Raw genomic sequence first — 19,087 nt, forward strand, 5'->3', positions numbered from 1 at the left:
GAACAAAAAGTGAGTAACTGCATCTGTTTACGCTGGAAGAAAAATTTAAAATCCTAGAAAAAGTTGATTCTGGAATTAATAAAAATGACATGGTGAAAGCATTCGGAATTGCGCCTTTATCTTCATCTAACATCTCATTTTCATTCTGTATTTTCATACCTGTATTTCTATAAAACAGTTACATGCCTCATTTTCATACATCTATTTATATTAAAGAAAAGTTATTCTAGCATCATGCGAAAGCATTCGGAATTGCGCCTTTATCTTCATCTAACATCTCATTTTCATTCTGCATTCAAATCTGTATTTCTATTAAAAAAAAAAAATTACATGAAACGTCTCATTTTAGTTCTTTGCTCACACCTGTATTTCTATTAAAAAGAAGTAACATACATCTAACGTCTCGTTTTCATATCTGTATTTCTGTAAAAAAAAAAAAAGTTGCATCTAAAGTCTCCTTTTCAAATGAAATATTTTTTGCAGTTTAAGAAGCTCTGTTTTTTTATACAGGTTAGGTCAAGCTTGGGTCACAGAGTTGCATGAGAAACAGGAAGGTGGGTCCAGGTTTTCAAGGAAAGTACAGATAATTACTGTATAGAGAAGACAGGTACAGTCTCAAGAGTTCATTCAAAATAGGAGCGGTTAGGAGCAGAAACACGGGCAATTGTCCTGGTTTAGCTCTACAGTTAATTGTTCTAAACATTGTGCGACAAGCAAGTTATGCCATTAAACCTGATCCTACAGAGGGCAAGCAATTACTTTGCCCTTGCTTTACTGTGTACAAGATGCAGCTGAACAGCTACAGAGGTATCCTTGCACTGCTGCCATTAGAGATGGCGATTCTGGTCACAATAGTATACGTATATTCCCCATATTCGTTATAACGAAACTTCTGTTGTAATTAAATATTTTTATGGTCCCACGAATTTCATTATACCAGGATTGCAACATCTTTGTGTTTCATGAACTTTTGTAAAACCTAAATTTCCCCATGGGACAATTTAAAATACTATCTACATATTTAGCTATTTAGCTGTTTTAGTGGGTTTGACTCCGAACTTTGGGTACAGATTGTTTACATCCAACAAAACATCCTAAATGTGATCTGTTCTAAAACCTGTGGTCAGCGTTACTACAGGCTAAGATGGTCAATCTGTACAAAATCTGTTCAGAGTGAAAACTCTAACAGGGCTCCGATAAAGGGGTGTCAGAATCAAGTCTTGAGTCAGCACTTAAAGATGCTCTGAGGGTTAATTTTCCAGTACTATTTTGCCTGTTGGTGAAAAGTTAGAAAATTTAAAATTAAGAATAAAAACTAAGATTAAATGTAGGTTGCTCTGGAGGTTCTAATATAGTCATTACTATAAAGGTCTATAAGGTCTGTGTGTGTCCGATTCCTCCGAGCAGTCTGATTGGTCAGTTTGGCTTTAGTAATGAGGTCGAAATAGAAGTGTAAGTGTGAGACGCACAAGGAAGAGTAAAGGCATAAGAGGCATGCTGTACAAAGGTGGGAAGTACAGAAGTGAACAGAAGCCAAGCAAGGTGCCTTAAAAATTCAATAGTCTGAGTAAGATGGATTTACAGGAATGTGCTTGAGAGAGGGTGCACCAGTCAAGAGAGTTCAGACACCAAAGGTGCACATTGGACAAGAGAGATTAAATATTTTAAAATGGATTATACTACCCGTCTTTGACAGGTAACATGGCTAGTTTATTATAAAACTGTTGAAAGAATCCCTCAAGAGATAAGTATACTATATGAATAATTTCAAATACATTTGTAAGCCAGTGTAACTTATTGTATGTTATTTTGAGGACAGGCTTTCTGTCTTTAATGACTCACAAGACCGAAATAAAATACTTTGGGACATTAAACATCAAGAGGTAATCCAACAAATAAATACACATTTTGTCATTAATGCAAGTCACAGCTGGATAGTGATCTTTCCATTAATTTTATATCCTAAGCATCTTCTCATCGTTGTCTCTCTATTATAATCAAAAAAAAAAAATCCTGAGACTTTTTAGCCTCGGATGAGACATGACTTTTTCAGAGAGATACTTTCATGTCCCGTGAGACGAGACTTTGTGCCAAGAGATTTAACCACACCCGGGGCCGGAAATATAAGACAAAGAGTAGATGACAAAGTAGAACATCGTAAAGGGGTTTCAAAACGTTGCTGTGAAACACATGCAGAGCAGGTTACAGATAATGAAAGTACTGACATACGAAAGTCTAAAAAAAATTATAGTAAAGATCGCATTAGCGCAAACAAACGGAAATTATTACTCTGTGAAATAAAAGAGATTGAATATATTGTTCAGATTTAAACTTTAAGTCAGAGACTTGTAGATCGTTTTAATTCGTGTTGCCATCAGGGAAAAGTAGTGTTTCTTTCCAATGAAATGTATGTGCCTCTTCGTCCTCCACCTTAGGTAGTTAATGTATTTGTCATCTTAGTCTCATGTTTTTCTAATGATGAAAAGGTAGTCAAATGAGTTACTGCCTGATGTTGACTTTAGTCTGTTTGGAGTATTACAGCTGTTTTTTTGAGTAAAAACCATCTTTCAATATAACTGCACTACATTCTTTAGGATTCTTTCCCGTGTCGTCTTAGTTGTCTCAAACAGTCAAATGTTGATTGTCTGAAATCTTAAGTCTTCATTTTTTTTCTGATAGTTCAACTAACAGTCCTGTTACCTGTCATGATTAAAGTGTGTCATTGAACGTGTATTTGTTCTGCTTTCCCCGTTACACAAACCTATCCTTCGCTTATTTTATTTTTAACTTTTTTGTGTGTAGTAGAAGTAATGCAGTTACTAAAGACAATTCATCATTTACCAAGTTTATTTGCAACTGACTGTTTGTAGATAAATAGCATTAGATTAAGTTAGCTGAATATGTGTACTTTTAAAACTGCAGTTACGCCGAGAATGAGTGCGTTACTGCAATGCTTTGTAAGCAGCCCTGGCTATGCTGGGTTAAGCATGGGTGCAGTGTGTTGATTTGCTTCTTTTGGCTTCCCGTTGTTGTGCACCGATGGCCTGTTTCATTGTGTTAACAGATCACCTGTGACATGCACCTGACGTGAAAGGCCCCAGTTAACCTCATGGCTTCTTTTCTTAATGGGGGATAGGAATAAATGTCAGAAACAGCTATATACCCATTACCCTTTGGGACCACTATGGCAGCTTGCTTGCTGAATGACGCTGTCTTTTTACTTTTAAATATTCATTTTGACCCATTTTACCACCAGTAGAGGACTTTACAGCAGTGTTCCTTTGTGCTGTTAAGGGACCACAGTTAAACAACAAATGAATACCCCATCCTCCCAGTCTGCTTGTAACAATCAGACTGAGACACTGGCTTTAACCTACAATCAAAATCAAAACCAACGTAAGACATTACTAAGTGATACAAATAATTACACAACCGAGGTGGTTTCAATCTTCAGTCCCATTAGCAGCAATAAGACATTGATCAATATTTCCAGGTAGATTCTTTTCTTAGGTGCATATTATGTCTTATCAGTCAAAACAAAGAAAGTGAGGGATTTCTTCCCAAGGAAGAGAAAGAGCCTTTGCTAAGCGTTGATTTTTTTTAATGGCCAAAGCTCCCTCTCACTTTTTGCCCAATAAGCATGTAACACAGGACACCATGGCTCACTTAGCAGCATGTTTCTTTAATGACATTTTAGAAATTCTCAAAACCAGATAATTAAGTTGTAAACAATATATACTGCTCACAAAAATTAAAGGAACACTTTAAAGAAACACATTAGATACATCAGATCTCAATATGAAGTTGGATATCTATACAAATAACGACAGGGCAATGTCTTAGGAACAAAAGGATGCCAAGTCTTTTAATGGAAATAAAAGTTTTCTGCCTACAGAGGGCTCAATTGTGTAGACACCCTAAAATCAGAGTGAAATGAAGATGTGGCAGGCTAGTCCATTTTTTCAAAAACTTAATTTCTGCTACTCAAAATGCTTTTCAGTATCTTGTGTGGCCCCACGAGCTTGTATGCATGCTTGACAACGTCGGGGCATGCTCCTAATGAGACGACGGATGGTGTCTTGTGGCATTTCCTCCCAGATCTGTATGAGGGCATCCCTGAGCGGTTGTACAGTCTGAGGAGCAACCTGGCGCCTAATGGACCGAAACATAATGTCCCACAGATGTTCTATTGGGTTTAAGTCAGGGGATCGTGAAGGCCATTCAATTGTTTCAATTCCTTCATCCTCCAGGTACTGCCTGCATACTCTTGCCACATGAGGCCGGGCATTGTCGTGCATTAGGAGGAAACCAGGACCTACTGCACCAGCGTAGGGTCTGACAATGGGTCCAAGGATTTCATCCTGATACCTAATGGCAGTCAAGGTGTCTTTGTCTAGCTTGTAGAAGTCTGTGCGTCCCTCCATGGATATGCCTCCAAGATCATCACTGACCCACCACCAAACTGGTCATGCCGAATGATGTTACAGACAGCATAACATTCTCCATGGCTTCTGCAGACCCTTCAACGTCTGTCACATGTGCTCAGGGTGCTCTTATCTGTGAAAAACACAGGGTGCCATTGGTGGACCTGACAATTCTGGTATTCTATGGTAAATGCCGATCGAGCTCCACTGCGCTGGGTTGTGAGCACAGGGCCCACTAGAGGACGTTGGGCCCTCAGACCACCCTCAAGAAGTCTGTTTCTGATTGTTTGGTCAGAGACATTCACACCAGTGGCCTGCTGGAGGTCATTTTGTAGAGCTCTGGAAATGCTCATCCTGTTTGTCCTTGTCCAAAGGAGCAGATACCAGTCCTGCTGATGGGTTAAGGACCTTCTATGGCCCTCTCTAGCTCTCCTAGACTAACTGCCTGTCTCCTGGAATCTCCTCCATGCCCTTGAGACAGTGCTGGGAGACACAGCAAACCTTCTGGCAATGACACGTATTGATGTGCCATCCTGGAGAAGTTGGACTACCTGTGCAACCTCTGTAGGGTCCAGGTATCGCTTCATGCTACCAGTAGTGACACTGACTGTAGCCAAATGCAAAACTAGTGAAGAAACAGTCAGAAAAGATGAGGAGGGAAAAATGTCAGTGGCCTCCACCTGTTAAACCATTCCTGTTTTGGGGGTCATCTCATTGTTGCCCCTCTAGTGCATCTGTTGTTAATTTCATTAACAGCAAAGCAGCTGAAACTGATTAACAACCCCCTCTGCTACTTAACTGACCAGATTAATATCCCATAAGTTTCATTGACTTGATGCTATACTCTGATTAAAAAGTGTTCCTTTAATTTTTTTGAGCAGTATAGTAAATTGCTGGAAATGTTGCAGGAGACCGTCATCACATGGCCCCCTCGTCCAGCACCTGGCTTCACATTCTAAATCTCCCAGCATACACTGCACTCCTGTGGAGTTTAACAAAACTTTGGCTGAAGGCCTACCACCTGACATCTGTCAGCTTAAGGGTTTATAGCAGCGAGTGATGTTACATTATCAAGAAGAGCTGTGTTCTGAACAGTTTCAATAATGTTTGTTATTAGGAGGGCCTTGTAAATGCACACTCGTGTCATAAACTGAACAGCAACACTGCATTTACTTGTAATGGCTTTTGTAAACAGTAGAAATCTCCAAATGATGGCAAACAAATTCTGCATTATTAGAATTGTAAACCTCATAATTAATGTTTAAAGTTTTGAAAGCTTCCTAGTAACAATTATTTAATTGCAGTATTTTATGCATTTGAAAAATACATTGCAGGTTCTTAGGTTTTTGGTGCTTACCATCAGATCTTTATTACTGGCTTTTTATGACTGTAGAAAATTACATGTAAAACAATTTTGGCCACAATTTTAATTAATATTTGAATGGTGGATACAGCTATTTGAATATAACCAATTGCATTATTTAGAGATTGGTTCAGATTTTCATTTGTATAAGTGAAGGGTTCAGTTGTTGCGATTGGGGGGAAAAAAAGAAGAGTGAAAGCTGTTTCCACACTGAAAAAATAAAGCAAAAAGGTCAACTATCATGAGGTGTGACTGAAAAGGTAAAAGAGCATACTAAATGTATAGAGCCCAGGCAAGTGAAAGGAGGAAAAGACAAGCGTGTGCAAAAAGTAGCCATAAGAGAAGATAAAGGAAGAAATAAAGGAAAAATTGAGTTTTGCTTCTCTTTTTCTGTGGAGACTCTGATCAAGTGATGTAAAATATTATCCAGTAAAGTGTGTAAAGTATTTGACAAGATCTTGTGACTTCCTCTTATAGAGGAGAGAATAGATGTCATGAATCGGCTACCAGCTTTAAACAGACGACTTCTAACTGAACAACAGATTCTAGAAACCCAGTACCGCAATTTGGATCGAGATGATGTGGAAACTCCACTGTCGGGAAGGTAAGATAGTCAGTAACGCCATTGGACTTCAAGTTCTCAACAACTTGCTCCCATAAACTTCATTTTTTAGCACGAATCAGTACAGGTTACTTAGTTTTCTTTTAATTTGTATGAATGATGTTGGGAAAAATTTTAGTTCCATCACAACTAAAAAAAAAATCATTTGTTCTGCAGTGCCTATGAATATTAAGAATGACAAAAAGACTTTTGTGCTGTAATCATTCTTATTTCTGTGCTTAGTCCCTCTGTGTTATAAGACTTCTTCTAAATCAAACATCTGACTATTTATAGATCATGAAGACAATTGGTTTATTTTTTTTAACTAGTGTGACACCACCATCTTCTATCAAGCGTTTTCTTGATACTTTTAAGCGTTTAGATATGTTTGATTCCTATTGATTGTTAAAATATATTTTTCAATTATCTTTGATCATTTTGCATTTTATACTTTGTCAATACAGGCGAACAGATAGAAATGATGTGAATGTTTTTGACATGGCCAGGAGACGGAGGCAGGCTCCAGTTAGGAGACCACCGTCTAATGAAATGGATCAAATAAACATCCAGAATTTTCGAGACTTCAATCAGCTAAAGTACAGAAGTAAGTGCTACAACTGTACCGCCATTTTATAATAACTATTAAAATTACTGAAACTACAAGAGACTTGCTTTCATCGTGTGAAAAAGTGAAACGTCTTTTCCTCCATGACCGATTTTTTTTTTTTCCATGAAATTTTAAAGATTTTCTTTCTCTTTTTATTGTAAAGTAGTGACGTTTACATTCTGACCTGTCCTGCTTGCAGATACCGATACCAGAGAGGGTGTACTCCAGGTTTACCCAGATCCACCAAAAGATAACCAGAGCTTGGAGATTCAACAGCAAGCTCTTCTTAGGGAGCAGGAAAGGAGGTTAAAAAGCATGAAAAAGAAAGAAGGCAAGTTGAGGTCCTGAAGGATCTGCAAGAGGGTGTGTGGAGGGGGTGATTGTGGGTGTCATGGGAGACCTGGAGTTGGAAGTAACGTCGAGCAGGTTTTGTGCAGTCGGGTGCTGGCTTGTCATTAACGGAGGTGGCCACATTATAGAGTGTAAGTAATCATTCTACGTTCTACGGTGCGTTCAGTAGCCTACTGGTGACATCATCTGTTGCTTTAACTCAGAAGTCTGTCCAGCAGCCGAGGACTTTAGTGAAGGTTGTTTTTTTAAATAAATTGCCTTTTCTTTGATTCTGTAGAAAATGGAGGTTTTGAGTACATGTTGAAAGGATTTGCAGGCTGCGTTTGGTTTTTCCATCTTTTTTTAAATAATAGGTAATATTTCTGTTTTTGAAATAACAGTATCGATGATTTGTATTATGAAAAAAAAAACACAATAAATACATCAACAACACTAATAAAGAAATCCTAATTCCCCAACTAGAGTAATATGTTGACATGGATGCTGCATCATAAAATTAAACAACTGACGTGATAACGTGATTAAGTCTACTCTTGGCTAAAGACCGCTTTAATTCAAAGTCAACACGACAAACCCCATTCTCCATTGCTTGCTTCCATCTATGACTTAAGTGGTGATACTCCATATTTGCTCCTGGCTTATTAAAAAGTTCCCTGTAGTTGGTTTCTTATTTGAAAAAAAACTTAACTTTAAATCTTCTGTCAAAAATCCCTACAATATATATTTTTTTTAATGCTTATGTTACTATGTTACTCTGGAATTATGTCTGAATCTCGGGAACATCTCGGCTCTTTTGGCATTCTTAAATTCATTGTGAATGGCCTCTTTGTTGATCTCCCTGGTTGCCTCACTTCTTGACCTCACTGTTGTCTATGCTAACCACAGTGCTTAATGCAAATCACTGTGAGACGATTGTTATATTTTTCTGGTCACATGCCATCAGTTGTCTTTGATCTAGCTTATCTTCTGTGATGTTTGGTGTCTGCTTAACAATTTCCATAATTGCTTGTTACCTCTAAGATACATGATCTTGTGTTACGATGCCCAGTTCCATATGCAAGTGTCTCCTGGATACCCGCCAGAGACTGAGAAGATCACTGCCCATGTCAGTGCCATCCTGTGATGTCTTGAGCTAAACATTAGCAAACTGAACTACTTCTTGTTGAATCTCCATCTTCATTCAGGAGGTGCTACACCTCACTAGAACTCGACTATTACAGAGTAGTCCTAATGTCTCTTCAGATCAGCGATGAAGTCGTATTTAGCAGCACTGAGCTTTGTTGGCTGCAGTCAGAGCTAATTTCTTTCACGTAGTCTGATCCTTTCTCACTTTGTCTGATATAGAACTTTGTCGTGATTTGCTACTTGGTTACTGCTGTTCATTCCTGAAAAGTTTTTATGTGTAATTACCAAACGGATGCAAAAGTGTGAAAGTGCCGCTACCTGATCCGTGACTCAACCACAATGAAAATGTGCCTCTGTGATGGCCTCACTAGGCTGCTCTCCTGTACAATACCGTGCCATCTAAAACGGGGGTCCCCAAGTCCAGTCCTAGAGGACCACCATGGCTGCAGGTTTTCATTTTAAACCTTTTCAGAATGAGTGACCTGTTTTTGCTGCTAATTAACTTCTTTTTGAACTAATTTTAATTGATTTGCTCTTGAAGACTCGGACCCCTTAAATGTTTCTTTTTCCTTAATTAGCAGCCAAATAATATTGAGATGCAAAATGTGCCAAAACAACTGGTGTCCATCACACAATATCTGAAAACAAAGAAAGATGAAGGTCTCAGGAATGCTGATCTGCTCGGGTCCCCAAAACATTTGAACAGCGCCCTTAGAAAAAGAAAATCAACAATTTCGGAAATGTCTGCTATTGCACAATGAGAGCATCAACAAGCCATGGAATTAAAGAACGGGTTTAATTAACGACAAGACTCAGCGCCTCATTAAACAACAGATTGGAGTGAAATTGGTTGGAGTCTGAGGCCCTGACTTAGTTGGTCTTCTGCTGTGTTCTCACTCTCTTCTCATTTCATTTCTGTTTGGGTGCCATTTAAGGAAAGAAATGAAGCCATTTAAAGGAACGGGGAAGAAATTCAGGAGAGAAAATCTTAAAAAAAACCAAAAAATCAATTAAATGAATTCACAAGAATTTAATTAACAGCACACACAGGGCACTCAATTAAAAAGGGCTAGAATGAAAGCCTGCAGCTACAGTAGTCCTCCAGGACCGGACGTGGCAACTTCTGATCTACAAGATTCTGCTGCTGCTCAACAGACATTTCCAACACTCGAGATTACTTGTCATTGTTACTTGTCTTTTATCGGCCCATCATTCCACCCGATACCCTTCATTGCTGGCCTTGTGACTGTTTTTAGTCGTCTTTGCATAATCTTCAGGAGTGCTTATTTAGCTTTGGGTTTCCATGAGCGTACACATTGAAGTCATTCTTTTCTATTAGTGTTTAATTGGGTGTGCTTAAAATTGTTTATTCTTGGATTCTGCTGTACTAATTTTTACTTTTACTCTTTTGTACTGTAAATACTGATCTGTTCAAACTTTTAATAAGTCTTTGTTGGTTCTTAAGTTTTTGCATCTGTGTAATTTACCATGTTTATAGTATAGCACTGTACTTTGTAATTTTGTTAACTTTATAAAGTGCCTAAAATGGTGTGTTTTTGGTTAAGCATTCTATAAAGTACACTTTGTTTTAGAATAGATTACATCAAATGGTCTTAACTGTTACTGTCCTGTCCTTCCCCCAGATATAGACTTCCCTCTGCCTCATTTAATCTCTCAGAACATCAATTTGGTAAGTGAAATTTGGTAAAACATATGACCTATTTAATCACACTGCTTTCTCAGCATTTGTTTCTTCTATTAAATGCATTTTGTTTATTTAATAGGAGAAATAATCATTTTTATGGAGACATATAATATGTGCTCCATTATATTACCATGTTTTAACAATCCAGAAATCTGCTAAAGGCTGAAAAATTGTTTAGCACCTTGAAGTGGTCCTTTTTTTCATATGTATATGAATTTTCTTATTCAGTTTAGACAGGTACACACTACTGATGATTTTTATGCCTCCTTTATACAAGTTTATGAAAGATTTTCACAAAATTCGACGCTGCAGTCTGAAGATAAAGCTACCGTAAATACCCGCATATAGGACGCATTTTTTTTCTTAAGAAGTAGGCCTAAAAACCCAGGTGCGTCTTTTACATGGATACAGTTTCTCTTTCGGTTTGTACATGTTCAGTTTCTTCCTGTGCATTTCTTGTGCAACGAGAGAGAGACAGCGTGACACACACGCACACACACAGGCGCTCGCAAGAGGGAGAACTGGACGCATAAGGTAGAAAAGGCTTGTTTTTGTTTTCAGTTCTGTTTACAGCGATCGGTTCATAGCGTGCATTGTTGCAATGTTACTTTTCTTGATGGTTTATTAAATTATGGATTTTTCAAATGTTCATTTTTTCCCCTGTGCTTAAAACTCATTAAAAAAAAAAGTGTTTTTAGTGAGCGGTTCCTAGCACAATAGTGCAAACTATTGCAGTGTTAGTTTTCTCTGTTGTTCAAGGTTTTCTCAGTGTTATTCTATGCGTCCATTGGACTTTATGATCGTGTGCGCGTGTGTCAGTACCTCTCCTTTGCCCTCTCCTTCGCCTTCGATGGCTGTGTGACGGGGACAGAGAGGAGTGGTTTGAATCCAATTTGAATTTCAATGTTTGTTTTCAAGCGACAGTCGGTTAGCAGTGCTGCGATTGTAGCTACTGGGGTATGCCTCAGTCCGCGCACAATTAGCCATCGCCCCCACATTGGCATTTCCCACCATTTCAAATTAAAGTATTTTTCAGGTGTAGCATCGCTAATACTGTATCGATTTTGGAGAATGACACGGCATTTGAAAGCTCATTTTACAAAACATCCATCTGTATGCGTTATTGTAACGTTTGGAAATTGTTTTATTTTGAATTTTCACGTCACCAATACGTCGTTTTCGCCGTCTAGTACCATGTGTTTCTCGCTCTTTGTTGTTGTTCAGAGAGACTCCAGCCTAACACAAACGCATGGATACAATCATTGGCACGGGCGGCAGCAGCTTTTAATTAGTAACTTAAAATTAGGATGCGTCCTATAAACAGATACACAGGGTTTTCCCATGGTTTTTAGGGTCAAAAATCCACTGCGTCCTATACATGGTATCGTTCTATATGCGGGTATTTACGGTATATGAAATGGGAAATATATTATTATTGGTTAGTCTTATGAAAATTAAATCATTCTTCTTAATTTACAACCATAACCTCAGTTTCATAAGTCTGGTTTGTTTTTAATAATTAAATGTATTTTGTTAGTATTGGAGAACATCTTTTTATAACACTTTAGCATCTTGGTCTTATAGACTCACAGGGTTTTGAAGATGTTTTAAATAAATGGAGGCTGAGTCTTAGCACCATAAATATATCCCATTATTAAGATTGATATCCTGCGTTACCTTTTAAGTAAATGTGGTAGTGTAAAGATTTGCGTGCTATCAGCTATAAGCTAACGATGCTCTTGTATACTCCTGTCTATAAAAAAGATTTGTCTGTACAAAGAATTGTTGGCATATCCATGATTATAGTGCAAGACTGACCTCTTGTATGGTCTGCTTCTTTGCTACATAAATTAGTGCGTTAATTCCTGGAGTCCTGAGAGCTTTTGTATGCTATTGATGAAGTCAACTGGGGGTCAAGGATAAAGAATAAAGAATTTTCCCCCCAACCATTAGTCACAGGGGTGTAGTTCATTGGGCCTTATTTGCACTGCCCATAGTGTTAAATAAAAAAAAAAAAAAGTCCCAAAATGTGTCTTGTTGAACAGGTGTGTGTCAAATCCATATTTTCAAGATGTATTTGATAAACTCTCTTCTCTTATTTATTAGATGTGTATAATTTTAATGTTACAGTGGATAATTAATTCTTGATTAACAAAGTCTTATTTAGCTTGATATGAAATTAAATAGCACAGCAACTGCAGACACCTGATAAAGTCTTCGTTTAAAGCTGTGTCTGCCAATTGACCTACCTGGACAGGACCATTTTAAACAAAAAATAAAAAGGCCAATTTGAGAAGTTGGTTATACTGTATTTCCAGGGTAGCAGAATTGCACTTCATCTAGAACTGCTAGAATTTTTTTTTTACGTTTTGATGTCCTTATGATTTATAAGGCCATATATACTACAGTGAAAGACGTTCATCCACCTATGAAAAGTACTCTGGTATAGACACCAAGGCAGTTCTTCATTTCTCCAATGCAAAAAATGCCTAATATATGTATTTTGTTTTTGAAAAAAGTGGGTTTATTTTAGCTTCATTTTTTGGATATGATACTAATTTTACAGAGCAGTTACAATATAATCGTCATCACACGTTTTGTTTTCATGTATTTTCTAATTTTGCTTCCAGCCAAAAACTCTCCCAAGTGATATGAGGGGCTCTTTGCTGGAGTCGGAGAGCGCTTTCATCGGTAAGTGGTCTAAACGTTTCAAGGAGGGGGCTTGAGTGAATGCACCCTGATTACAGCTTTTAATCTGATAGATCGTTAACCAGTTTAAGAAACAATAAATGAACGGATTCATTATTTTTATGGCAGTAAATTATATAAAACTTTTTTTTTTTTTTTTCATTCTCTCATAAAATATAATTCCAGAAAGAAAATGCTTAATTTGGTTATAATATGGCTCAGTAGATTGCATTAGTAAACAGCACTTGTAAAGATCATTGTCTTGTTTTTGTTGATTTTGATCATTTTTAACGTTCCAGGTTCCATATTTTCCAAATGGTGACCTTTTTGTTCCATAAACTTGTAGATCAACGTCTGAGCTACAAGTTCAACTCTGTAATCTCTTCAAGCTTACTTGGATAAATGTGTGGCACACTAAAAACTGAGCACATTTGTCAGTACTGCATCACTGTCTAGACGTTAGCTATTTAAATGTGTCTTGTTGAACAGACAGGCTAGCCATGACTAATTTATTTCATCGAGCATGGACAATGACCACTATTCTATCTCTGATCAGGGGCCTGTTCAGGAAATTCTGCCACCTGTACATATGAACCCCCTGTTCTTAGAGCAAACCTGGAAGTTAACTTCACTATAAGTGTGCCTCTTCCTCCGCACTTAGAAAGCCAAGAGTCCATCAGGGATTCTCATCTCTGCCCATCATCTCTCAGCTGGAAAAGGCTGGCCACCACTAACTCTGGGCTTAATGACCCTGCACATTGTGCACCTCCTGCCATTTAATTATGTCTGTACCTTTGTGGTCTGTAGTGTCGGCATGCACACCACCTCTCTGAAGGAAATCTGTGTGAGTTCTACCAATTTATTATAACATGGGCTAGCTAAGCCCTCCTTCAGTTCAGCAACTCTGTGCTTAAGTTTCTGGATTATCTGTCATCTCCTTCAGGGAGATTCATGACCAAACACTGTAAATAAAATTCAAATTTGTAACCAGTTGACAAGAATACATTTTCCTCAATCACAGTAAAAGATTTATGTCAACAAACTGTACATCAGTAAATGCGGAGAGTACTACATTTTTTTTTCCATCAACTATCATTGTGCAGTCAGCTGAACATCACCACTTCTTAATACATCAAATATCATTTGCAAGTACCTGACCCACTAGCAGCCCACCAGCACCCTGATCAGACATCGCTTACTCCTTCCTGGCCTTGGACCGTTGCATCACATCTCAATCCTGCTGCTGCTGCCATTTTATAAGTAGGGGTTGAAATGTGAGGACCCAATAAGAAAGTGGTACAGTACCGGACAGAAGAGAGAGAGAGAGAAGAGATTTATATGATTGTTGTAAATTTGCAGATTCAGAAATGTTTAGAGACTCGTCCATTTGTAATGAGGAAAAAGTGTGAGTGGACTCCTCAGAATTGCACCAGTAACTTTGTGCCTTTGAAAGCATTCTACTCATTTTCTAATAAGAAATTGTGCATCACCCATCACATCTGTGATTTACTGAGCGTTTACTGAGCGTTCACCCCAACACCTTCCAGTTAAGCATTAGGGCAACATAACAAATGCTGATAGGAACTCACAAAGCAAATTAAACTTGATTAAAAAGTGATTTATGATAGCTATAAACTGAATACAGAGGCACCCATTTGTGATGCTGCACGTTTGAGGTATAAAAATAAAAACGTGCAGTTCAAGCTTTGTGGATTCAGATCCCAGGGTGTTTGGTGGGAAGGTGAGCTGATTACCTATAATGGTGTAGGTGTGATCAGCTCAGCTGTTTCCATGAGCACTCTGCCAGTCATTATTAAGGCTTCTGTACCCACAGGAGTATAAAGGTAGCCTGACTAAGACAGAAAGCAGGCTGAAGAATTGTCAAGAAAAAGGAAAGATCAAGAATGTCTGAATAAGGAGGCCAGAGCGTGCCATTCCCCCTCCAGGGATAGGTTGCTGCCATTGAGTGCCTTAGGGGTCCTGCTGGACCGATGTCAGGTGGCAGGACAGACTGTGGAATTGTGTCTCCAAGCTTCTCAGCGGGTGCCAATGGCAGTGGTTGGGATTAAAGCCGGAGAAAAGGACTGGAGCTGCCAGCATTTCACTGGCTGAGAGGACCCATTGGGGTGAATAAGAGAGATGAGGGAGAAAGATGCACTTGGCTTGGATTGTATGGTTTGTTTGTTGTTTGTTTTTTTTTTTTTGTTTTTTAAGGGAACTCTCTTCTGGACTGTATTTTATTCTTGGATTTTATCATATTTTAGTTTACTTATTGGCAGTTTTATCTAATTGAAGCCTCATCAAAATGATGAATATTCTACTACCATACAAAAAAGTGAGAAGTCTTATTTAACGCCCACTCCTAGTGTGAATAAATGCTTTGAGAGCCCGATACAGACACATGCAGTATTCCAGACAGTACAGACCAACCTCAGTTTGCTCATCATAAATGGTTTTAGATCAAACTTACCTCAGCATTTCACACTGCTCTTTTGTCAAGATTGATAGCCAGGCTCCTAGACTTGGGTCTGAGTGCCACTTTCCTCAGTTGGCACTGATCCTATGTGCTTAACACATTGTTGTGCTCCTTATTCACTTGTGTGCCCAGAGACACTGCTCCAGCTCCACCATTAAATTTAGTAAGGACCCGACATCCGGGTCTGAACACCACAGTGGCGCAAGGACAATAATCTCATTCTTAATAGAGTGCAGAAAGCAGGAGGGCACCAGACACTCATCTCATTCTCCCAGAATGCAGTGCCATCGGTTACCAGCTCATCAGAAAGATCTTAGAGGCACCATCAATGATGGCCAAAGGTATGCACAACATAAGTGGACTATTATCACGGAGGTTTCCCAATGATTTTACCTCATTGGACAGCTAAAGAAAGCTCAGATATTTCAGTTTATGCCTGCCACCTTCTAGTCTTGCACAGTGGAGCCAAGTCTCACAGATTGCATAATATCCAAGTATAGAACCTGATCAGCATGAGATACACATACACAGAGGGGCAATGTCAGCTTAAAACATTAGGGACACAGAGCTGACCTCCACAGAAGAGCTAACAGTGTCATTAAGGACCTCCGCAGTCCCTCTTCTATCACCTCCCTCTGCTCTAACAGTAGAAGCCCTAAGTGTCTCAATGGCACAGGTTTTGTTTTCCTGTCGTAAGATCTCTCTGTCTAAGCATACCTGCCGTGTGCTTCTTCAGTTGTTTCTTGTATTTCATGCATTTCCGTCTTGGTGGTATCCGTCACTAGTATTTGACAGACAGGCGAGTGAGCGAGCATCTCCTTGTACTTTTCACTCTTGACCACAAATCTGAACATAATTGTCTTGATTTATCACACAACGTCAAATTTTTAGATATAGAGGAGGTTTATTGTGTCTACAATTTCCAAGTTTTTATCCTCTTTTGTAGGAACCAATGGAGAAGTTTTCCCGACATTAATGGACCCATTTTTAAGTGAAAGGCAGCTTTCAGCAAGAGAGCGCCGAAGGCAGAAGAAGAAGAAAGACTTTGAATTTGTGAGTGTTTGTGCATGCTTTAAATCACTCATTACACTATTGTGTGTGTGTGTGTTTTAAAATTATTCATTTAATTAACACTCCTCGTGCATCGTCATGTATTTTCCTTGGACGGAGACCGTAAGACATACAGTAATCCCTCCTCGATCGCTGGGGTTGCGTTCCAGAACCCCCCGCGATAGATGAAAATCCGCGAAGTAGAAACCATGTTTGTATGGTTATTTTTATATATTTTAAGCCCTTATAAACTCTCCCACACTGTTAACATTATTAGAGCCCTCTAGACATGAAATAACACCCTTTAGTCAAAAGTTTAAACTGTCCTCCATGACAAGACAGAGATGACAGTTCTTTCTCACAATTAAAACAATGCAAACATATCTTCTCTTCAAAGGAGCAGAGAATGTCAGAGAGAGAGAGCGAGATAAAAGCAAACAATCAAAAAATCAATGCGTGCTTTTAAGTATACAGAAGCACTGTGATAAAGCGGCATTTTGTAGAGAAGCGTCCGTATCCTCTGTGCAAACAGCCCCTCTGCTCACACCCCCTCTGTCAGGCGCAGAGAATGTCAGAGAGAGAGAAGCAAACAATCAAGCACCGCTCGGGAAGCACATCGTATATCATTGAGGAGTTTTATTTAATACGTGATACATGCTCTGATTGGGTAGCTTCTAAGCCATCTGCCAATAGCGTCCCTTGTATGAAATCAACTGGGCAAACAAACTGAGGAAGCATGTACCATAAATTAAAAGACCCATTGTCCGCAGAAATCCGCGAACCAGCGAAAAATCCGTGATATGTATCTAGATATGCTTACATTTAAAATCCGCGATAGAGTGAAGCCACGAAAGTCGAAGCGCGATATAGCGAGGGATTACTTTATTACTTATGAGTGCTGACCAAAGTTTTTCTTTATAGGATGATATGCTTGGAGTGGAACCCCAAGTGCAACCAGATAGCTACTCGATATCCAGTCTAAACGTAGAACACCTCAATGCCAAGAACAAACATCGGTTAAAACGACTCGAGGATTTCAACTCTTATGACAGAAATGCTGGTAAATAAGGTTCACTCTGTAGTTTTCGTTCTTTTCCTTGACTTAAATTTATTTGGATGTTCCATACGTTTCACTTGAGGTTTAATGAAATATTGTTTTTGTTTCTTTTTATTAAGGCAGAGGCCTTAGAACTTCTGGAAGTATCTGTTTGATTTGAATTGTGTCTCTTATGTGAGATCTGTGCTTTTCTTTCCAGTTGGGAATCCAGAACTATGTAGAGATCTGTGCAATTTAGGAATGACTTAAAAAAAGGAGTTAAAAATAACTTCATTCCTCTGTTTGTGATTCGGATGTAATGATGGACGGCTTTTCAACAAATAACCCAAACATACTTGCTGCAGTAAACAATTTATTTACAACATGAGGTTAACGGAAGATGTTATATATGTATATGATAGAACGATAATGAAGCGCAGAAAACCTAAATCTGTGCCAGCTTAGTTGGATCCTTTTCAAAACTAAAAAGGCACATAACTTATGAATTCTGCTTTCTAAACCAGGAAACACAATTCAAATTTAAAACCTTCTACTTAGAATTGTGGTCTTTCAGCGGGGTATATTTATTAGTTTTTAACTAATTCATAAGGTGTGATGGGGCACTGCTAGTCTCAACTGGCGTAGATTATGTGTGTGTGGGAAGCTGCTCTTTTCACATTGGTTATTACTTTCAGTCACAGCAGTGCCAGTAGCAGCACTACATTAGCTGGCTTTATCCAAACTAGCAAGTTACAGACAGAGGGTCTCAAGATCAAAGTAGGTGAACTTACAGTTTGGTTCCTATTGGCTCGGCTGTAGGAGATGTTTGTCCCAATTCTTTCAGGTTGGCTTGCTTTGGCAGGATGTTCATTGCACTTTTTCTTTCTTTGTTCAGAAGCTCTTCTCACTTTGGTCGCACCTTGTGGTTTCAGGTGGTACTGCAGTTTGTCCTTAGGGTTTTACACACGCCTGCCAAGCAGTCAGTGATTCTTCAGCAAGATGCATGCATGGCTCTGTATGGTCTGTCTTGTGTCTGCACTTTGCTCTTCTTTAGTAGATTTGGACTTTTAGTAGCACTTGCATCCTGGTCTACTATAGATGGCCTTCCCCTCTTACAGTCCAACACCAGGTTACGCTCCAAAGCAAAAGGGACGACGTCACTCTGATTTTAGATACACCCTGGATATAAGAGTCCTCCTAAGGAGCAGCACCTAAGTCCAGATAGGAGAGCATATAGAGAGCACAGATCTAGTGCTTGCAATGAGTTATAAAGGAAGGAATGGCTGTCCTGCCATAGGCATCTTGGGTGCACATAAGCCCATCAAAAGTGTGTTTGTTAAGGTGCCCAGTGGTCAATTTATGGCTCTTTATTTCACTGACCCAAGTGTATAAATGGTGTATTGGTCAGTCTTATTAGATGAGACTCGGAAGTTGTGCGGCTGAAGTGTCACAAAAGAGGGTCTGGCAGCTGCAAAGTAAAGCAGGTAGTGCCAGTCTGTCATGCAAATGTAAAACTAGACTGCTTTCTTCAGAAATCCAGTCGCTTTATAAGGGACTGCCGTTTGTCGGGGGGGGGAGTGGGGGGGTCACTCAACATGTGGCATGTCCTAATGACACTGCAGTATTGTGACGTTGGCAGAGTAGCGTGCACAAGTGTCTGA

General features: G+C 39.0%; 1 protein-coding gene across 5 annotated transcripts in view; it reads left to right on the plus strand.

Annotated features, from left to right (window-relative positions):
• Positions 1-19,087, plus strand: part of LOC120530270 (centrosome and spindle pole-associated protein 1) — a 115,842-nt gene that overhangs the window by 95,677 nt on the left and 1,078 nt on the right. For all 5 annotated transcript variants that reach the window (XM_039754605.1, XM_039754609.1, XM_039754607.1 and 2 more), the window contains 7 exons: positions 6,265-6,391; positions 6,853-6,992; positions 7,195-7,326; positions 10,115-10,161; positions 12,807-12,867; positions 16,287-16,393; positions 17,312-17,450. In XM_039754605.1, coding sequence (XP_039610539.1) covers positions 6,265-6,391; positions 6,853-6,992; positions 7,195-7,326; positions 10,115-10,161; positions 12,807-12,867; positions 16,287-16,393; positions 17,312-17,450 — 753 coding nt within the window. The remainder of the gene's footprint in view (positions 1-6,264; positions 6,392-6,852; positions 6,993-7,194; positions 7,327-10,114; positions 10,162-12,806; positions 12,868-16,286; positions 16,394-17,311; positions 17,451-19,087) is intronic.

Source organism: Polypterus senegalus, chromosome 5, assembly GCF_016835505.1.
Source record: "Polypterus senegalus isolate Bchr_013 chromosome 5, ASM1683550v1, whole genome shotgun sequence".
Classification (NCBI taxonomy): Eukaryota; Metazoa; Chordata; class Cladistia; order Polypteriformes; family Polypteridae; genus Polypterus; species Polypterus senegalus.